The sequence below is a fragment of the Chrysoperla carnea genome, chromosome 4, assembly GCF_905475395.1.
Source record: "Chrysoperla carnea chromosome 4, inChrCarn1.1, whole genome shotgun sequence".
Classification (NCBI taxonomy): Eukaryota; Metazoa; Arthropoda; class Insecta; order Neuroptera; family Chrysopidae; genus Chrysoperla; species Chrysoperla carnea.
Window position 1 is genome coordinate 73608181 of NC_058340.1, and position 23816 is coordinate 73631996.

Below are 23816 nucleotides of genomic sequence, written 5' to 3' on the forward strand. Positions count from 1 at the left end.
ATTTGAATGTTTGCCAATTTGCGTTGTAAAGTATTGATAATGAAAAGCAAAAACAGTCGGAAATTTATAGCTTTTTAAAATGGAGGAATCAGGAAAAAAGAACACGTTTTCACTGTTGGGCAAGGCTTTAAAAATAATAATGTTTCAGCAGATTCAGTTTGCGATATCGTGTAAACTGTGGTTGAAATAATGATTAAGCTTCATCGAATGCGAAATCGGATCGGAAATCTGAGTTTCTCACAAGTTTGCGACTACTCATACCTCGAAAGAGAAAATTGAGATTTGTATCACCAATATTCAGCTACATTTATGCAAAATAGTATTTAGGAAAATTGCGACACAAAAACTTCTATTATTATGGTACAGTTTTTCTTTCTCCTGATAGGTACTATTCTTTTCTGGTCAACTCACAAGAAAATATCGCAATTTGTAAGATCCGATCATAATTTAAAATTTTCAACTTTACTTGAAAATACGATTTAAAATTTACAAAAAATACAATTTTTTTTTATTAACTTATTCAAAATCACACAATTCTCTGGCCAGCTCTGTATCTGTAACAAACATTAAATTTCTAAATAAAGTGGTCAGTTTGTTTGGTTTGGCCATTTTCTAACTTTATGACAACTAATTATACAACACATATAAATTTATCATGTTTTATCTCACCCGCTTTTGACACCTATAACATGATGAAAACTAATAGAGTTAATTTTCAGTAACCTACCGAGTGATTTGGGCTGTATATTTCAAAATTTGGAATGAAAACCATGATTTCTTTATCGTTTAACTGTTCCAATAGCTCTAACCGGGATTTCTGCGAAGACCAGAGCATAGCCCAAATTGCTACATGACATGGCACTTTATTCAAAAAATTTTGGTGGATAAATTGATTTAATTGAAATTAAAATATGAAAAGCAAAAAAAAAAATAAACAGAATTTTGAAATAATGAAAATATTATTAGTAATTGATTGAATTTTTATATAACGATTATTAACAAATATATACCTACTTACAGTAGAACCTCGATAAGTTGGGTATGGGGTATGGGTATGGAGGTTAGCGGGCCATGTTCGAGCATCGGGCCTCGAAGCACTGGTTCAGAGCACCTAGGCAAATAGACCCTTGTATTCTATCCCCGCTACGCTTCCGTGGCTATTATAACCAACTGATGTACTGAAACCCAGGATTTGCCTAGCGCTGTGTTTCCTAATTTCTTCTGGTTCGACTATGGCCGGACCAAACCATTCCTTCTGCTGTATCAGTGCCGGGCAGTAACAGAGAAAGTGGATCGATGTTTCTTCTGAATTTTCTCCGCATCTGTCACACGCGGGAGATTGTCTTTTTCCAATCTGATGTTGGAACTTGTTCAGGTTATCATGCCCTGTGAGTAACTCTACGATGACTCTAATATCAGCTCTGTTTAGTTTCAAGATCTCCTCGGCTCTGTTACAGAGTGAGTTTCCTTCAGCCAACAGGCTTTTGGCGATTCGCCCTCCCTCGTAGCTGGTCCATGCCTTTAATTGTTGGTTTTTCAGATTATCTTCTAATCTGTTAAGACATCGATAAGTTAAAAACTAAGAAAATGTAAAATAATTTGAGCTATCGAATGTTTATCTTACTAAGAGTTTATGCTAAAGAGTTTATAATGGTTTATGTTTTACACTTAGTGAGGTTTATTTATGTTCTTTGTTTATCGATACACACGAAATTCTTGTATCTAAACACAAAAATATAGATTTTTTAAGCAATTGAAGTTGTTAAAACATTACTTGAAGTTACTGAGATCCAATGCCCAAATTGTTTAAGTTCTGAAGGAAAATGAACAAAAAAATTTGTTACTTTATAGAGGTTTTTACGATATCGAGGTTCAACTGTATTATTAATCATTGTATCAATCTAATCGATATAATACTGAATTGATTACCAATACTAATTGATTTCATTCTTTACCGTTAGACGTTTGAGACAATTTCTAAGATAAATTATGCATTATAGATGTCTTTTTTTGATGGTTATATTCAGTTGTACGACGTTTAGTCATGGTAAGTTTGTAATTTTGTTAATTTATGTGCAAAATTATTTTACTTGCAAAACTCTGAACCCATAATTATTAAAGATCACCTTGATCATAATTTTCCGAGAGCTTGAATCAGGTTCAGGTTCGTCTCAAAATGATGCTTGTTGTCTGGACTATTGAGGGAAATTGTAACCTTTCCTTCAATCCTTTTTATCAATTGTAACAAAATATGGTATAATTCTTAGGACGTAATTCACCTGCCGTTGCAACTGGTTCAAGAAGATCCGAAAAATTTAAAAGTGTGAGCAATAGTATATCACAACCGCGCAGCCAGGGAAGTGATGACAATGGCGACAATGCACCAATTAAATTTGATCCGCTTGACCATGTATATTTCCATAAAACAATCACTAAGGTTGTAAAACCAGAGAAACAGAAACGTCCAAATAAAAGTACCCAAAAAAAGCCAGCACTATCTTCTAATAACAAGGGTATGCTAAATTTTTTATGAAGTAGTTCTACGAAGTAAAAAAGATTCTGAAAAATATTTTATGGAATTCGAATTTGAAGGAGAGTATGCCTCAGCAAAAACATCGCTACAAGCACTTTTATAGATTCCTTTTGATGCGAAGTATATGGCAAACGCCAACTAGAAATTCTTCCAACCTGTTTGCCCAGAATGAGGTATTTTATATTAGTGGGATTTGTTTAAGAAAGGGTCTTTTTAGGAATATTTTCTCATAGATATTTTTTTGAAATATTTTTTCAGCAATATTTTGTTCTGATACATAAAAAACCAATTAATGAATCTGAATTTATCAGGGTTTTTTTTTTTTTTTTTTGGTGAGGGATATTCTCCTTCAATTTCAAATTGATTTTTGATAAAATTTTTTCTAGTGATTTGTAGCAATCTCATAAATGTAATTGAATTAATAAATATTTACTGTACTTCAAATAGCACCAGCTTCTGGAAAACCAGACAGGGTTGTTATTGAACACGTAATTCCTATTCAGAAAGTTTACAGTAAAGTGATCGAAACAATATCCTCGAAATAAATACGCTGTTACATATTCTAGGCCAGCACAACTTTTTATCCAAACGAAAAGGGTATGCGTAATTTTTTAAGTATTAAGATCAGATGCATCCATTTTTTAACGTATCAGAACTACCAACCATTAGAAAAAAATTTCTAGTATAAAAGTATTTTTTTGTAATTCTAGGAAAGAAGAAGCATCACTTATCAATCATGATACAAGAATAGCGCAACCAAGTCGACAGCGCCAAAACACTATAAAATTTGAAATCGATAGATATTTATGGCCAAAATTTTGAATGAAAATATATTTTATAAAAGCATTGTGATTCTAATTGTTTTTATTTAACCTATATCTATAAACCAATTAAAATCAGGTTAACTTAATGATTGGATGCAGAGTTTCTGAGGTATCGCAATATTTGGATCGATTTTACTCCGTATCTTAAAAACTATTCGACCAGTCATCAAATGCACCCGATTTTTGTACTTTTTGGGTCAAAATTATCTTATATACTGAGTTTTATCGCAATTGAAGATACAACAAATTTTTTGACTTTTGGAAATTTTTTTAAGGGGTACCCCTTTGAAAAAATCGTGAAAATCGCAAACAAAATTTTTGTTTTGGAATTTGATGAAAATCGGTGGATGGAGTAATTTTAATCCAAAAAGTATAAAAATCAGATTAATTTAATGATATAAAGTGATCATCTTTGTTTTTAAAGGATAAATTGCCCAGGAAAGCGGGCGGATATCTGCTAGTTGTTTATTAAAAAAAACATTATTTTTTTAAATTTATGTAGCAACTAATTTTTATACTCTTTGTTTAAGAAATATATATCAAGGTATACTAAATTTAGTCCTAAGTTTCTAACGCTTAGAACTGTCACTTACATAAGTCCCGTGGCATATTTTCGAGTATCCGCTCTATTACGAATGCAGTTAATGTTGAAAATAATTTACAATGATGCAAAAATATTAAATAGAAAAAACTCCATAAACTTTTTAAAATGATATCTATGGTGTAGAAATACCATAGATATATAGAATATTTATTTATTTACATATAATAAATATGTTTTCTAGTTGTTGTGTTGGTGTAGTAAAATATAATTTCTATTTAAAATGATATATTAATTTAGAAAAGTTTTTACGTAGAACATAGAACATTCTACCAACTATAGTTTTGAATTTGTTTTGTAAAATATATATAAATATGGTTTTTAGAAAACTATTTCATACTAATATAACTAGTATGCATGTATGTTTGCATGTATGTTTGTATATGCATATACTTTTAATATGTGTTATATTTAACAAACATACTATTTATCTACATTAATAATTCTTTATAGTTTGAGACAATTATTATGGGAAGCATTAAATTTGTGACATGCGAAAATCTATAAGGAAATATGCAAGGATTGGATAATACTAGGGATTTCAATAAAAATTTATAAACACATTTTTTGATTAACAAAGTTTCCAAAAATCACAAAAAATTCCTAGGTCATCGGGCTTTTTTTAATCGTTCAAAGTTAGCAGAAAAAATGATGAATCATTTAGGTTATCCTTTTCAATTGGATATTTTTATATCAAAAAATCTAGAGAGTGTGATAAAAAACTATCTAAAATATTTAGACAATCTTGTAGTTTAAAATAATACCATAAATTATAAGGTTGTCGATGATATAAAAACAAAATTTTAATTTAATTATGAGTTCATAGAAGATCCATCATTTAATGAACAGAGACGACTATAGTTCGAGTATTGATGATTGAAGAGAAGTATCTATATTATCAAATTTATAAGCATCCCTTGCACACAATATATTATATATTTTTGTAGTTGCGTGGTATAGTAAAGCCAAAAATAACTCATTATTTGTTTACAAAACGTGTATTTGGTTTATTTGTTTGTAACTTTTTTACAATACTGTAGGTTTACAATCACCTTAATCTTTGCACAACCAATCATTCTCACGCAAAAGAACTTTAAATAAACTTTTAAGGTTGATTTTTGTAACATATTTTACTGTACTAATTGTAAAACCCAATTGTGATGAATTATAAACGTTATAGTTGACTCAACCTATATTCTGTTTATTCCATTTACATACAGGTAACAAGTAATATTACTATGATAAATATTCTATATACGATACGTTATATGAATTTCAAAAAGTTTCTACACATACAGTACACGTTACCTTGATACGTACCTATCTACGTTCGTTCGTACGTACGTACGTACGTATGTATTGTATGTTACGTACGTACACAGTTGTTACATACTAATGTTACGTAACAATCCTAACATTTGTTGTGTATTTACATATTATATGCAAGTAAATATTATACTACATAAGTTTACGTATGTACACATTAAATCAATCAAATTGAACCAACAACGGAATAATACATTCAAATAAAGGATCATTGGAATAAGAGCTATACATATTTTGAGATTAGAGTAAAACAAAATGAGATATCACACTTTATATCATGGTATTTTTTATTTCAAGATGATTTCATATGAATATTCGCCTCTTAGAGACGTCCATAGACTACGTGGTTCAATTCCACGTTCTTAGGAACTCCTTCTTCTCTCCAGCCTACTATTTACTATTATCCTCCCTCTTCCGTTTTAACGTAGTTTTTTTTATAATTAAGTGAAGAAGAAATTTTTTACTTTCTAAAACACTAGCGTCACGGTATTAGAAGAATATGGCGTTCCCATTACCTTCCTTGATGTAGCTCAGCTCAGTTTTTGTACGAATCCCGTCTCTTTTCTTGACGACATTTGCGTTTTCGAGTAAACACTACATTTACACTTCCATATCGCGAATATGAAATTGAAAATGCTTGTCAAAGTCACACTTAACAAGTTTACGCTGTAAATGAATTTTTATAGCCGGACACTTATCTTTAAAGATGACGAGCAACTAGTCATTTTGAGCGTCAAACACAATGGCGTTCTGGGCGTCTTACCATAGAAGTTCCAACTTATGCAAAATTTCAAAGAAAATTTGTTTGACATGCTATTAGCAACAGCAGATCCAATTTTCACACGTGTTGAAACGAATGTTGAATACTATCTTGTGCAATTAAGATATCGTTCGTTTTTGATTGAGTCTTATAGTACATACTACATAGTCCCTCTTCCTAAATCCAAACGTAGTATGTGCTACGTAATATGTTCATTCGTTGTCTGGATAATTTTAACTATATATAAGCTACATATATTTTTCAAAAACTTTATTTATTATAAACTATGTAAGCATTCCATACAGGCTGTTACTGTACAGATTAGCCATCCATCTGAAAAGATTGCAGCCTTGACGACTGGAATATGATGGATGATATCTTTGATTTCTTCAGTTGATAGACCGAAGACTTCACTCAGAAGGTTTTCGTAATCTCAAATCAACTCATTTAGTGATTAGATGAGTTTTTTTCAAGACTCCAGAACTCTTCGCTTAGTCGTTAAATGAATCGAAATTTTATAATGTTGGGCCAAAATTATCTTACAAATCATGTTTGATCAAATTCTTAAGCAAAATTTTTGGTGTGATTTTCTTAATTTTTGAAAAGGGTAGGAAAAGTAAGTTTTTAAATATCGACTAAATTTAATATACCAAGGGCGATATCGCTGTGAATGTTAAAGAAAAAAAATAAAGTATTTCACGCTTAATGGCTCGGTTTTATGATTACAGCCTGTACGTTCACAAACAATGAATGTACAGAATATTTATATAGTCAAATATTTTTTATTTTCTATTTTTCATGCTTGCAGTTAATTGTATAGTTCAACGTAGATCTACGATATTTAGCTACAAGTTATTCTAGCTACAAGCATATTATATACAAGTTAAAAAATAAATAACTAAAATTTATATTTCCCAAAAGATTTTCACAAAATATGAAATCTAAAAACTCAGAGTAAAGATTTTTAGCTGTTATAATGTCTATAGCCACGCCGTCGTGTTTTATTGGATAAAACTACCCTAAGTATGCAACTCTTTTGAGACTCTAAACTGCCAATATTTTTGCTGTGCATTCTTCCCACGTAAAAGTCGAAAAAACATTTATTCGCATCAATGAATATTTTTACCCGGGAGTCCTCAATGGTAGGTCCGATTGTGATAAATTTTATTTAATGATGATTTTTTAAAATAAACAATCTCTTCGAGTGTTATGGAAGGGGGATAAGTGAGATCAAGAGGGCTGGAGGCTATTAAGCAGTGGTTGTTACTTTTAAACCCAGTGAAGTAAGCGGGTATCAAGCTAGTAAGATATAAACACCAAAGTCAATAATCCATGTGCGTTTAACGAAGAGTAACTTCGCGATAACAAATTCCCAATTTGCTTGGACCATAGGATACGAAGTTATTGTAAAATCTAGAAGGAATCTATAGTGGAACATTTTTACAAACCATATTTTTATAATCTATTAAAATGAGTTATATATGTAGAAAAAGTTGATATGTATTTTACTACTTAAACGAACTTTTCTATCCACTCTACTATGCGCTTCATTCAATCTATACTTTTTAATCGCTTTTAAATTGTTCTGTCTCCACATACCATACCATCATACTCCACATAGTCATAGTTGAATTGAGCTTGGTTCATTCAGCTTCAGTTGAGAGTTTCATATAATATTTCATAAAGAATATTTAATACAATTTTTTTTTTTGTTGATTGACATACCTTAAATAATATTTGAATGAATGAAAAAAGATAGAAAATGATTATAATATATTATAAATATAGGATGGATTTTATAAAAAGGATAACAAATTCAAAAATGTCCCTCGTTCATTGTCCTAAAGTCAACCCTATCCATATTATACCTCCATATTATACCTAACTATCCATATTATACCTAACTACAATACTTGGTCCTTATTCATGAATGTCCGCAAACCAATGATATAATACAATCCAGCTGCAAAGTCGCCACTAAATGGTTGATCATAGAAGAGAGGGCCTACTCTACTTTTTGAATAACTTTTAATGTATTAAATAATATTCCATAAATCGTTTTTTAACTATTTATTTCATATTAATAATGTAAACAATATGTCGCCAATGCCATATAGATTAGACAAAGACACAAGGGAACTGACTGGCAATCTTTTCTCCCATTCATCATATCACAAATTTTGGGCCCTGGCGTTCTCTAGTTGTATAAACTCTTTCGTATACTATGAATTGTCATAACATCTGACGTCATGATTCATGGCACACGATTCTCAAGTGTTTTTATGTTACTTTTTAAGCGAGTGTATTTATTGCAAAACACTTTTAAATGAAAAAGATTTTATAATAGGAATCATTTTTTTAGTCCCGACAATTTACTGGAAGTGTCTTTTCTTAAGTTTGACGCCAATTAAAGAGTGTTTAAAATTTGTACATAACAGTCGTAAAAATATTCTTATACGAAGTATAAGTAATATGTGCAGATATACGTTTGCTGCCACAAATAATTTTCTTAATAGCTGATGTATCTGAAACTTTTTCATAGACCAATCTGTATATATATCAAACTAAGATGAAACGATACTTAAAAATGATAAACGATTACTAAAACTGACTGACTCCTGTAGGATGATAGGTAGTAGGTAGGTACATTACATTTATCCAGAGAGCTATACAGCTAGATTATAATATGTAGGTAATATAAGCTCACATCTTGTATATGATATGATATATCTATCTCAGAGTAAGTATTGAGATGATATATAAAATATATAGGTCAACTATAAGAATTGAAGAAAAAAAAATTATTATGTATTATATGTACAAGATGTACCAAAATATGCTGGGCATGTATAAATGATATTTTATCTACGCCCGTCAGATAAGAACTACTTATCCACTCAGTTTGCATGGGATAAATGGTTTATTACCGCATGTATTTTCAACCAATCAAATTACCAAATTATCAAATTATTTGTGGTTCTAAACAAAATCCCAAAAGGCCCCATCGATCCGTATACCAAGATTGACGTATATCTACTGTTTCCCAACTCGTGCAACATGGTTAGAAATTTGTGGTGTATATTTTGAGGAAATAGTAACATAAACAGTAGTTATGGACGAGTCAATACAGTATGAGAAGGCCAGGTTCATACCGATTGGCGATACCTACAATAATTTTGATGAATAGTCTGTATCTATGCCAAACAAGCATTGCAGTGAATGCCGTACATTTCTTACCGTGTACGCACTCGGTATAGACGTGACTAACGACTTCACTAATTTTATTTGATACATATTGTATCAATAATATGTATGTCTATACTTACATTTTCTTGAATGCATTTTCCAGATAAATATTGTACTAAAAAAAAGGTTATAATAACTGTATGACATGACACCACTGTGTGCTACTTGAAACCACTCACTCTAAATTCTATTGATAATACACACATATTGAAAATATATATACCATAATTTTGTACTTACAAATATACTTATGAACCATGAGAGGTACAGTGTGATTCATTCATTACGGCCAACGAGATTCTGAACTATTGAAAGTGTCGGGCACATACACTGCTTTTTTAAAGTATTTTCTGCATGGTACTTGCAGTTCCTTTGCTAAAGCTAGGGTAAAATTTAAAGAAAAAATAATTTTTTAATCTTGGAAAAAAATTGCTGGGAGAACAGTGATTTTTACATGCTTTGAATGGAGAATTTGCGAACTTTGTGGCTGATTATCTCGTGATCTTAACGACCAAAAATTCTCATCATCAGAATCTCACAACATTATTCCGAGACTGTGAAAAAAATTGACCAATTCTTTCGACAAGTGTATTCATCCTGAAAATACCAACAGTGTGAGATAATTTCTGCACTTTTTATTCAAATATGTTCTTTTTGAGTGTATTAATAGCCATTAATTTTAAGCTTGGCGCAATTATAGAGTATGAAAATTTTCATTGAAAATTTCAAAAGCTGTTAGACATGAATTTAACAACAATTTCTCAAATTTCCATCCGTTCTGAAATGACGAATAAAATCCATCAATATTTGATGTTGGTGAAATTAAGGAATTCCTACCCTTTACAAGTTTAATATCGACAACTTTGAAAATTTATCGTATCTCACAGAGACGGTCAATGGTCCTAAACGCTTCCTAAATCCTCTAGATCATCTGATAATCTAACTCCTAGTACCAATGCCAAAAAACTCCTTAGGAAAGTTTTTTAGAATTTTATTCTCTATTTCATCGTATTTTTTGCTTATTTGTAAGGGGTTAAAAAAGGAACTGCTCTATATTTAATTGAATAACCCTGTAAATAGGTACATTTCTACATAAAAAATGACCTTCTTAAACTTGTATGTCTATTTGAACTTACAACAAATAAAATATAAGTTTTATCACAAAAAAAAATTTTCTACGGTTCAAAAAGTTCAATATTTGCCTATAAATAAACCGCATAATAATAAAATATTGTATTTGAATGAGCCAACCATATTCAACTGAACCATTGTGTCGTTGGTTAAACTAGAGAAAAAAAAAGTAGTTTTGAAATAAAACATGAATTTATTATTTTATAAGAACAATAAGAAATATTGCTTGATCAAACGCGTTGATAAAATTTTATATTCAGGTAAACAAATTTTTATGACAAATTTGTTATGTTTTTAATAAATAAGAACACAAACAAACCTCAAGGTCAACGCACTCAATTTTAGTCGGAATTATATTATGGAGTTTTAAATATATCATAAATTGAATTCCCTAAATCTCCAAATGGTATTTCCAACATTGCTTCGATTAGATTTTGTATTGTGTTACAGTAAAAGTAACTATATATAACTGACACAGAATGTTCCATTTTCATGAATTCAAGTTTGTATTTATTGAAAAATATATATCGGATTGCGATTGAAAAAAAAAGAAATTTTTTTTTACTTTTAAATACAAGCGAAGAGATTTTCGAAAAATAAATCGAAAAAACCTAATTAATATTCGCTTTGATGAATAAACGAAACGTTAATTTTGTATAGCGTCCTTGATCGTCGCGTCAGTGGAAAAAAGGAAATTATTCAATAAACAGAAATAACAAAGTCTTAACAAAAAGAATTATTTTTAAAGCTTTTAAAATACCTCTTATTTAATTTTAATTTGTGAAATTTTTAATTTTATACAGGTGATTACAGAGTACATATATTTATAAAAATTATAATTTAAAGCCTCCTTCTAAATCTCGTCTTTACTTCAATCATCTTTGGGTTCCACTTCGAAATTTAACGTTTTACGAGCTTTTAGTTTGATAGTACAAATGTTTTCTCAAAAGTCACATACGGTCACGTAAAAATCAGTTTTTTGATAATATCTCGTTTCCTTTGCCTTTAATTGTATTTACATATTTAAAAACATAATAAAAGTTGTAAAAGATAAAATTCTCTACAAACTTTGATAATAAATGATAACAAGATTGAAGGTAAAGGAAACGAGATTTTCACGACCGTCAAAAATCTGATTTTCCTGACCTTGAAAATCTAAGGACGCGGCTACGTGACCAAAGGTAATATTTGTACCATCAAAATAAACATTCGTACAAAAATTTAGCTAATTCCGTTAGATTCCGTGATTGACCACTTTTTTTGACTAAGATGATCAGGCTATTTCATTGAAAAATGAACTAAAAATTTTAAAATTATTTTTAAATGAAAATCATAATTAATCACTTAATATATTTTCTTAAATTATTAATTAACATAATAATTGTAACGGTAGAATAAATATGAGAATGTAGCAAGCAGTAAGCATTCAACGCTTTTAATTTCGTTTTTTGAGATGAACTACAATTCGGAGAAAATTGATTTTAGAAAACAGGATAACCTTAAAGTAAATGGAAACAAACACTTTTCATCTTAGGGCCATACACTCTTTCAAAGAAAATTAAAAAGGGGGTGTTTAAGACACACAGGGAAATGGTGTGTTCTCATAACTAAATTATTTATACAATTAAATGCATGACTAAATACACAACTCTCTCAATTATAAATTTTCTAAGTTGAACACAATATTTTCTTCAATAAAATGTGTCACAAAATGCAAATAGGCGAATAATTTAAAATTCCTTTTGTATATACTCCGCCGAAAAAACATTTAAAGAAGTCTATATAGAGAGAATTGACTTGACTGACTCATTTCTATATATTATGTTCTCTTTCGTTCCCCGTTCTCCACTTCGAGTATTTCTTCTTTCCCAAAAAACTTAATTCATATAATTCTTTTTATCATGATTGTAATTAATTTATTTTCACGCAGTGATTAATGTATTTTCCGTATGCCCTTTTACATTAATGTACAAAAAGGTATATAAAATTTATATGTAGGGGAGACTGTTGTACCTTGTTTCAAAATTTTCATTAATTTTTCCAAGTTATTACTTTTAATACAAACGAAGAAACGATATCTCATTATATTAGTTTTTGATAAAATCTGGTTTTTATGTTTTGTGAATTTTTGATCCATAGTACAAGATCTAAATGTACTATGGGTCACAACCTGATATACCATGTATCACTCATATTAGAAGATCCAAATTAGGTTCGACCTTCACTTTAGTGTTTACCAAAATGAGACTTATTCTTTTTGAAATGTTAAATAGTAAGAAATATTCCTATAATGGGTTGCCTACAAAAATATGACAACTTTTAATATAAATATCAAAACTTGGATAACTTGTTAGCTTTTGACCGATATTTTGTAAAAAATTACATACCACCGTGTTTGCAATAAAATTATCTTTATTTAGATATGCGAGTCAATGATTTTACAAATAAACTGCTCCATATTCCTGTTGGACTTTACTTTCGAGTTGGCCAAAATTCGTTAAATATGTCAGTAACAAATTTCAAAAAGTTTTACTCTTGGTATTTTCACTAAAAGTAGTCTTGACCACATTTTATTAGGCAACCAATTGACCCAAATAACTTTCATTCGGTAAGCAGGTGAAGGTCGAGCCTACTTCGGATCTTAGACCATCAAATCCATCGTCGCCTGAAGTAACTCTCTAGACTCTTCCAAGTGTCATTTTTACAGTTAATTTTAGGAAATAGCTTCATAGAACTTATGTGATTGAAAATTTGAAAACCTTTCAGGTTTCTATAAAGGTATACTTTTGTCAAAACGTCTATTTTCAATGAGTCAGGATAGATGTCCGTGATTTTCCGTTTAGTCATCATTTTCCGAGAATCATCATTGTTTTCGTATACAATATTGCTGTTTCATAACCGGTAAAATATTATTTTAAAAAAGCGAAGTATGATTCAAGGTACTTTGTCACCAAGGTGCGAAATCCATGCCTGTTTTAGGAGTAAATAGATGTTCTATCCTCTCGAAAAATATATATAAAATATTGTGAAGAAATTCTTATATTTACTTAAAAGGTGGAATCATATAAAAACGTAAAAACGAACTTAAACGAATAATTTTAAATTTTTATTACATGAATAAAAGTTAGGAAAACATTAAAATAAATATATATTTGTATATATAGAGTCATTTATCACATAAAATAAATTCAGATTGTGATCTATTCAAACGATAGCATACTTCGAAATTAAAAATTTTTATTTTACTTTCTTTAAATTGTATAATTACAAAAATTAAAGAAACGCAAAGTTTTTATTCGATGGCTAAAGCACTTCTGGAAGTGACGAACTAGCTGGGAAAAGATTCAGGAGGAAAAAGCAACATACAAAGTAACAATGCACCCAATTTGAGAAATTTTTTCGGGTTAAAAAGTCGTAAAAGATTTGGCACAAATTTTGTTACAATTTACATAAGTTTTTTCAGATCTGAAATTTCTCGTTAAGTTATCTACCGAGAAGTTATCTAAACTTGAAAATTCCAGATATGTTTTTGATAAGGTATCGTGTAAATATACATGCAAGGTGTAAAATAAATAAGAAGTTTATTTTTGTGAATAAAAGAAGAATTTTAAAATTTAATTAAAAATTGTTTGATTTAAATTAATAAATTTCTTGAATTATTTTCACAAACTCTTCTTGCAAAGGTTTTTGATTTGCTAAAAATATTTTCATTTTTCATAAAAAAAAGAAATTATCGGGAAGTGTTAGACAGTCTTAACCCGTCAGCACTCGTGTCAACCGTTTAGTAATCTTTCATCGCGTGATGAGAGATTTGCTCATGCGGCAAATATTCCGGACGTTAAATATTCTTTATCTTTGTAAATCATAACCACTACATAATTTTCAGAGAAATAATATAATTTCACCATATTTCTATCAGAAGTTTTTTATTTTACGGAATACGACTTATGTTAAACGAACGAAAGTACAGGTTCGAAAATTTCCGAAGGTAATAAATACTTACTCATTTACTCTCGTGATGAGAGAATTTCAAACAATTTCAGAAGGATTTGAAAAAACTATATTTTTAAAAATTGTAGCCGGGTGGAAACAGTTAAAAAATTCATATTTCAATTGAAGGTAGAAAAAATTTCCACTGCATATATCATTTGAAAAATAAAATTTATTTTTGTTTTAAGTCGAACGTTAGCAAAATGCTCATAACGCGAGTGTTGATGGGTTAGGTTTTGATCAAAATTTGTCCAAAATTGATCTTATAAAAGATTCTGTTCAAAACTGGTAAGTACTATAAAATTTTTGGAGCTCTTGTAAAACAATTTACCTTTTATTTTATAATGAAGATGAATGCTTTTGTACATTTAAAATTATTAAAGCCATGAAGTTGTTATTTATACAACTTTTGTATGGTAATATTATGCCATCGTAGGAAATTCTCATATATAAAACATTGTCTTCATTGCAAAGTATAATGGTTAGTATGTCACAAAAAAATTCGTAGGGTAGAAGCTATGTAAGCTAAGTGGATTCCCTCAGAGATCGAAATACCATATTATTCCTAAAATCGAATATTACTACAATTTTTAATTTTTCAAGAATTTTTATTTCGAAAACTAAGCGCCTAGAGAAAAAACCCCAGAATACTTTTATACCATGTATATGAAATATACAAAGTATATTAAGTTTAGTCCCAAATTTGTAACGCTTAAAAATATTGATAGTATGAACAAAATTTTGGTATAGGTGTTCATTAAATCACTTAATTAGCCCATGTCCGGTTGTCTGTCTGTCTGTCTGTCCGTCTGTCATCACGATTACTCAAAAAGGAAAAGAGATATCAAGCTGAAATTTTATAGCGTGCTTAGGACGTCAAAAGTGAGGTTAAGTTCGTTAATGACCAATATAATTGGGTCTTAGGTACGTAGCACCCATCTTGTAAACCGTTAGAGATAGAAGAAAACTTTAAATGTAAAAAATGTTCCTTATAAAAAATAAACAACTTTTGTTTGAAACATTTTTTTGTAAACATCACTGGTTACCCGTGAGAGCGCATAGACATGTATGTATGTGTAATGTGACAGAGTAATCAACACTGTCAATACATGGTATTTCAACAATTGACTCAGTCAATCATTTGTTTTCACTTGTTTTGCTTAAAACTGAGAAAAAAGTACAATAATATTTTTTTTTAGTCCTGGCGGGTTAAGAAAAATCATTCATTTAGAAGATAATTTTGAGTCTAGGGAATACGAAAAAATTGTTTAGCCAAGACTATAATAGAGTATTATTCGTTGTATGCGTAGTCATGGCAGGGAAAGTAAAATCGATGCCAGCGTTACCAGTGAACAATTTTGGCGTTAAAGGAGGCTGTTATGACTAATTTGCAATTCTTTACATGTTAATGTTATAGAAAATATCAAATTAAAATTATTGAAAAACACTAATTAATTAAACTTAATGCTTTAAAAATTGTGAAAATAAGAAATCGAATGGTACAAATATTATTTTTCAAATGTAAATTATCATAATTATTTATTTAAATTTGTGAAACAATAATATTAAATTTTCAATTTAATTCATTAATGCAATCCATACAATTATATATGCATCCATACAATTCCATAATTAAAGTAGTGAATCGTTTCCATGGAAACGCCTCCAATAAAACTCACGCACGGTGCGAATAGGTTGTTACAGAAAAAACAATAGTAGAAGAAATGTAAAGAAGTGATCACAAACGAAACGTTGATTTTTCAACAGGTTGCACACAAGTTATCATCATAAATGTTTATTCTTTAAAATGTCTTTATGTATTGTTTCAGTGGTCGGATTGTTGATTATAAAGAAGAAGAATGGTTGGTATGGCATATACTAGGTTCAAGTAAAAGTAATTTTGTATTTTAAATAGTCTTCATCTCAATGTTTTTAGAAAATAAAGTAACTCACTTTTCAAACATCCGCCGTAGAACAACACTCAGTGTGACGAAACAAACTAAATGTGTCGACATTTTATAATGTGTTTCCGGTTACATATTACACATCTTACAACAAATTTATTATATTTTATATACGAAATATTACGGAACTATTTAAAACTACATTTTAATTTTGTCAACATTATGAGAGAGTAGAACGAGCTGTTTTTATATGAATAGTGGTTCTTGTGTTTTAAAAGTTAATTTTTGACCAAGTTTTTCATTTTTTATGATAATTTTTCTACACAATTCACCGTTTTGCTAAATTTCGAAGCCGGGACCCCACATTCTTGAAATCTATTAAAGATAGATAAAATTTAAAGATAATTTTTAAAAGCTTGACCCTAATTTACTAAAATTACATGTCTGAATTATCAGAATTAGATGTAATTTGGATGTGATAGAGCAAAATTCATTTTTTTGAATTTTAATGACGTCATTAAGTTCCGAAAAATCGTTTTTTTGATAACACATTCAAATTTTGTCCGATCTGAATGGAATTTTTTTTGAAACCCACTAATTTTGGGCCATTCTTTTCAGTTGTGATGTCAGTTGTGCTCTAGCTATCACTTATGTGCTTCATTTCGGGATCAGGACTCAACGTTCTTGAAACTTATTACAGCTAGGTTACTTTTGATAACAAATTTAAAAAGTATGACCCAAATTTAGTAGGATTACATACTTGGTTTATCAAAATTGGATAAAATTTGGATGTGATAGTGCAAAGTTCATTTTTATGAATTGCGATGACGTCATAAAGTTCAAAAATTCGATTTTTTTTAAACAAAGGCAAATTTGATCCGATCATGTTGGAATTTTTTTTAAAACCCACTAACTTTGGGTCATTCTTTTCAGCTGTGATGTTAATTTTTCGCTAGCTACCACTTATGTGGTTAATTCCGAGACCAAGACTCCACATTCTTGAAACCTATTAGAGCTAGGTTAATTTTGATAACAAATTTGAAAAGTATGACCCAAATTTAGTAGGATTGCATACATAGTTGGTTCTTCAAAATTGCAAAAAATTTGGATGTGATAGAGCAAAAATTATTTTTTTTTGGATTCTAATGACATCACAAAGTTAAAAAATTCTTATAACAAAGGCAAATTTGATCCGAACCGAATGAAATTTTTTTTGAAACCTACTAATTTAGGGTCTTACTAATTATTTTTAATATAACCTACTTTTTCACTACCATTCGCCGATTGTACTATGAGTTTCTCATCAATAATTATTTTGATAAGTGATTGCTGATTTAAATATAATTTTTTTTCCATCGTTGCCAATTTTCTTAATCAATCTGCTCATGCAATGGAAATTCGATAAAATCCGCTGATATAGATAATTCCTTTGATAAATATCCTAGATAGATAATTTTCACAACCGGCAAGTGATGTAATTAGATAAACACTAAAGTGACACGGAAAAAAAGAAGAAAATGAACATATAGTTTTCTTTTATTTAAAAATAGGCTTGTTCTTTTGAATCAGAATGGTACACTGTGTTTTAGTAGAACATGTTAGTACTAACACATTATGCATAGACTATCTTTCTCTACTTACACTGAGTGTAAATAGTGTATGTAAGATGGTAGAAAAAGAACAAACTATAATATGTTTTCTCCATTCTCATTCAATGATCTTTTACAAAGATTTATCGACCATTGAAAATGATGAATGAATTCTAGATTTCAATATATATAATGTCATTAAAATAAAATATCTAAACAGATGTTCACAACTGTTCTACTCTACACTGCTGTGGACACGGACAGTCATCTTTTGTGTCCATCCGTCCGTCCTTCTCTGTCTGTCTGTCCAATATAATGAATGATACATCATAGACTTGACATAAACTAGTCTGTCTAGGCGCCCTTTTATTTTCGCAAATTTGGACAATAACTTTTGTGCATATATAAAGTGGCAAAGAATACGGGAAAAGACAAAATATCTCCTCCTATTTCTATTTCTACTGTTGTCAATCAAATGAGATATATTTCGTCAGGGTTATCTTAAAAATTACAGAGATGCCGTTACAAGATCAAAGAAAAGTATTATTAACTACATGAGCATTCGAGTTCTCTAGAATCCAGCTAACAGATAAATAGGATTTGAACCGTGAAATGCAATATAGTTGCGGCGGTGATTTGGACCTTGGAAAAAATTTCCTTGGACCTTGCAAAACCAAGTGAGGGCCCTGTAGAGATGCCCCAAATACGTGTGTACGAGTAACACTCCGAAACTAGTCGAAACGGAATCAAAGGGGATAAAAATGGATATTTCTTTCGAAAACTCTATGCCAGTCACGGATCCAGGTAAGATTTTCGAAGCAAGGATAGTATTTAATGTTTTAGTAATATTTTTCGGGAATTAATAATATTGAAAAATGTACTTTCTTAAACAACTTAAAAGATTACTCAGAACTTTTTGGTATCGACTGCAAAAATGCTCCGGAATATCCCTCCTTGTATACTATTTAAGCCGATATCTCAAAAAATGCTCATCCAATCAGTTTTTGGGTTTTCCACAGGTTTTTGTAATTTTCTTTAGATGTAAAATGAAGAAAATCATTTTGAAATATTTGAATTGATTTTGGAACGACAGCACCCGCACCACCTATACCAGTTGTCTTGTCTCTTGAATCTTCCTGTTTGCTCATCTCTCTGGAGTACACACTGCTATGCAGCTTGAGTGAACAACATACAGTTAGTTGTGTGTTTATTTGTTAATTTGATGAAAACAGGTGCATACATATCCCATATATCCAGAATCTAGCCAGCATTCATGCTTATGTTTATCATGTTTGTTTTGTGCATATTGTTAGAAATAAGAAAAAAAGGAACACAGGAAGTCGTTCTGAATTTTTATTTGTTTATTTAAATTTATTATACGTTTGAGTAAATTGGCTACTTAATATGGCGGAGATTGAAAGAGAATATTGTAATCGAAAATAAAAGAAATAAAAACTAGAAATTTATATGAATGAAGATCCAAGTCACCTAGCGGTTGTTTTTTTTAATAAAAGGGGATCCCAAGAAGGTTTGTTTATAGTAACTCGAGCTCGAAAAATGATATCAAGGGTTCCTTGAACCTCCCTTGGTACCTCCACCAAATATTAGAGCTAAATATGGGGGACGCGTGCAGGGCTGGCGTTATTGAAAGTAATTGTATGCCCTTAATGTTTGAATATGATTTCGGTCATATGGCCGCCGTTACTGACGCGTAAATGACGTAATCTGGATGTCCAATTTTCATACACTTTCCTCACCAATTGCGGTCGTAGAGTTCGTACAAAACGAAGTGGCACCGAGCAAGAGAGAGTGTAGATACGAGTGCACATACATATACATCATACACTCTCTCTTGCTCGGTGCCACTTCGTTTTGTACGAACTCTATTACATCAATAATTCGCCGAATATTATATTCAAAGTGGTCAATGCGTCTGTGGTTTATCAGCGTAGACAAGTAGACAAGAGTTTACATATTCTAAAGAAAATAATCGAATAAGATTCCTTGACATAATACATCCATGGTCGTTAAATTTTTTTAGTGTTATTTTTGTATCCAAAGAATTGAAATCAAATTATTATTTTTGTTTTAAATAAATATAAGAAATAATAAACTTAGAAAACAAATTGTTTCAATTTCAATATTAGCAGGGCCGGATTAATCCTCAACGGGGCCCTAGGCAACCATCAACTTGGGGGCCCTTTTTTCACGTCCGTTCCCTTCTTTTTTCGATTAAAAAATACAAACTTAATCTGACTCAATGCAAAGTATACCTAACATCTCGAATCGCTCTTGTCGCGTTGTAGCTCTTTCAGCAGCTTCGATTTTTTTTTTAATTGCGAGAAGGATCGTTCGGCAGAACAATTTGTGATCATTAATGTTAAAAAAATCCGAAGAGCTATTTCTGTGTTAGGAAATACATCGGCTAATTGATCTTCCATTAGAATCTTATACAAATAACTATAAGTTGTGTCAAAGTAGTCGGAAATGTCCTTTTTAGGAACTTTGTCTAGTTCGTCGGTCGTCGCCTTTTGAATGCGGCCAATTGAGTTTTATTTATTTGAGTAAAATTTATTTTCAGTTCTGATTATATTTCCTTCCACTCTCTAGAATTTTATGTTTGTAAGAAAATTTTAGAAGGCTTTTTCATTTTTTTGGGGCCCCCTAAAATCGGGGGCCCCAGGCAACTGCCTATTCTGCCTACTTGTTAATCCGGCCCTGAATATTAGTATATTTTCTAGAAGGAAGTACGTAATAACAGGGTGATTTAAATGTGTATCGAATATTACAGCCAGTTCGTATTATGAAAAAATAGTTTTTAAACACTAAGCTGTTCCGCGTAGGAAGTGTGCACTTTTATCGGCTTGATTGTTCTTGTTGTATTATTATTTGATTAGTATCTGCACAGACAGTCAAGCAGCACTCAAAGCGCTATCAAACTGTACAGTGTCATCGCGACTCGTCAAGGAAACTTAAAAAAAGTCTAAACAACCTGGCGAGGCACAATAAAGTCACTATTACCTGGATACCCGGACACTCTGGTTGGAACGATAATGAGAGAGCAGACAAGCTGGCCAAACTGAGAACCAGCATGGCTCCCACTCAAGAAGGTCTTAACAGATTAAGAGATAATCTGAAAAACCAACAATTAAAGGCATGGGCCAGCTACGAGGGAGGGCGAATCACCAAAAGCCTGTTGGTGATTCGAGGAGAGAGCCGAGGAGATCTGCAAAATAAAAAGGGCTGATATTAGAGTCATCGTAGAGTTACTCACAGGGCATGATAACCTGAACAAGTTCCAACATCAGATTGGAAAAAGACAATCTCCCGCGTGTGACAGATGCGGAGAAAATTCAGAAGAAACATCGATCCACTTTCTCTGTTACTGTCCGGCGCTCAAACAGCAGCGAAGGAAATGGTTTGGTACGGCCATAGTCAAGCCAGAAGAAATTAGGAAACTCAGCGCTAGGCAAATCCTGAGTTTCAGTACATCAGTTGGTTATAACAGCCACTGAAAAGCGTAGCGGGGATAGGGTACAAGGGTCTATTTGGCTAGGTGCTCTGAACCATTGCTTCGAGGCACGCTGCTCGAGCATGTCCCGCTTACCTCCATACCCATACCCCCCATACCCATTATTATTTGATAATGATTGTCTGTGATTATTTGTACCTGCTGAATATGAGAATTAACTTCTTTGAATCTGCCAGGGAGACATTTAGAGAGTCCAGCGTAGATATTTCTGATCTTGTAATAACGTTCATAGCAATTCGAGGTTGTGAATATTGCTTATTTTGTAGACTTAATTCGGACAAAGTTTTCAAGTAGTTTGTTAAAGACTTATTCTGGTGTAGTTCAGGCATCGTAAGAGCTTTGTTCCAGTGTAGGTGGACTCGGGTATAGTTCACGCATTGCTAGGATCTAGTTTAAGTCAAATTCATAACCACTTCGGAGGGAGAGCAGATCAAGTTCAAGACTAGTTCGAACCTAGTTCATGCTTAAATTTTGCTCGAGCCTAGTTCAGACCTATATCGGACTTAGTTTGAGCATATTTCAAGCTTTAATTTTACTAACACCAAACTTCAATCGAACTTTTTTAATGGAATAGTGGAACTCGAACATAGAACTCGACCTAAACTAGGCCCAAACTACGTCCGAATTAGTCCTGAAACGGAAAAATGTCGTTTTAAAACTTTTAAACACCGTGTATAACAAATATTGCTTTATTGTATGTTATTCTTACAAACAAACATATCTTACGTAAATATTATATTTAAATAATGAAAATAACCTCAAAATTGTGTTTATATATTTATATTATTATATAATATACAAATATATGAAACTTGTTGAAAATGGTACCCCGATTTTTGTATTTTTTGGGTCAAAATTACCTCATATGCTGAGTTTTATCGAAATTTTAGATAAAAAAATTTATCGATTTTTTGCAATTTTTTTAAGGAAACCCCCCCTTTGAAAAAATCGAGAAAATCGGAAAAAAAAATTTGGAATTTCATGAAACTTGGTGGAGGGGGTAATTTTGATCCAAAAAGTATAAAAATCAGGTTCATTTATTGATTGGATACAGACTTTCTGGGATATAACAATATTTGGATCGATTTTAGTCCGTATCTCAAAAACTATTCGACCAGTCATCAAATGCACCCGATTTTTGCTTTTTTTGGGTCAAAATTACCTTATACACTAAGTTTTATCGAAATTTCTTGATTTTTTTCAATTTTTTAAGAGGTACACCTTTGAAAAAATCGAGAAAATCGCTAAAAAAAATTCTTGGATTTTGATGAAACTCAGTGAATGGAGTTTTCGTGATCCAAAAAGTATAAAAATCAGGTTAATTTAATGATTGGACCTATAGAAAGTTACAATGTCAGCGAGGATAAGTGAACCCACCAAAAAATTAAAATCCTTAAAATTGTGAACAAAAGGGAGGATAAGTGAAGGCTATAACGTGATAGTCTTTGTTTTTAAAGAAGGATCTGCTCTTTTGTTATTTATTTATTTGTGCTGAAAATATTTTACAAAATCAACGTTATGATCTATCTTTATTTAAGTCAAGGAGGACTGTACATAGGACATTCAACAATATAATATACGAATATATGTTTATTATTATATTTGAATGTATATTGATTTTCTTTCAAAAAAGTTACATACAATATAGAATAATATACATATTATGTCTGTATACTATAATATTATGTTTGTATACCTGTACCGGGTGTATCATTTCAACTGCATCGACACTTGTTTACATTGTTTAGTTAGATGTTGATAGGCAATGTATTTAAACCAATGCAATGTATTCTATTTTTATTGAATCAAGCTCTCACGAGTCCAAAGCCGCCTTATTATTCGTTTAAATTACTACTAATGTTTCTGGGTAAAATAATTTATTGTGAACTAAATAAATAACTGATCGCCCTATTAGCTCAGTTGGTTGAGGCGTAACCAATTCCGTATGCCTAGGTTAGCGGGTTTGATTCCCGCCGTCGCAACAAAATTAATTAATTTAATAGTTATGATGGGCTCAGGGTTGCCAGATGGGGCGATTTATCGCGAATTGGGCGATTTTTTTCATGGATACGCTCCTTTTTTTGAGTTTGGACGACAAGTCGCAAATTAGGCGCTTTTCATTCCTCAGTACAGGTACCTACCGATTGCATGAAAATCTGCTGTACTCTGTATTTTTTAGTGTGAAAAGTAATAAATTTCACTTATTTAAATAAAGATATATATCAAATTCATATTCTTGAGTTTTCCATTGACTCTGAAATTATTATATTATAAAAGAGTATACAATATTAGTTCTTCTCAGCATTTTTATTTAGAAAAAATCAATTTCAAATTACCTGGTAAATTCAAGTCTGTTATGTCTAAGGTATTTTCAAACTTT

The 23816-nt window shown here is 30.9% G+C and overlaps 1 protein-coding gene across 2 annotated transcripts; it reads left to right on the top strand.

The window, feature by feature from the left end:
- The first annotated feature begins 1927 nt into the window (after positions 1-1927).
- On the top strand, positions 1928-3346 carry LOC123299092. 2 transcript variants are annotated; one of them, XR_006535302.1, is made up of 4 exons: positions 1928-2047; positions 2268-2513; positions 2981-3130; positions 3244-3304. XR_006535302.1 is itself a non-coding variant. In XM_044881314.1 (3 exons), exons 1-3 carry the CDS (start codon positions 1990-1992, stop codon positions 3282-3284), a joined length of 345 nt encoding a protein of 114 aa, XP_044737249.1. In that variant the 5' UTR covers positions 1928-1989; the 3' UTR covers positions 3285-3346. The 2 variants fall into 2 exon arrangements, 1 of the variants encoding a protein (XP_044737249.1); XM_044881314.1 differs by lacking the exon at positions 2981-3130 and having other exon boundaries at positions 3244-3346.
- The last annotated feature ends 20470 nt before the right edge of the window (positions 3347-23816 follow it).

What these genes read in the sequence shown, in the direction of transcription:
- LOC123299092 (XM_044881314.1), top strand. Translation starts at nt 1,990, where the DNA reads ATGCATTATAGATGTCTTTTTTTGATGGTTATATTCAGTTGTACGACG. An exon ending in TTGTACGACGTTTAGTCATG is followed by an intron (nt 2,048 to 2,267) that starts GTAAGTTTGTAA and finishes TATAATTCTTAG; the next exon opens with GACGTAATTCACCTGCCGTT. An exon ending in ACTATCTTCTAATAACAAGG is followed by an intron (nt 2,514 to 3,243) that starts GTATGCTAAATT and finishes TTGTAATTCTAG; the next exon opens with GAAAGAAGAAGCATCACTTA.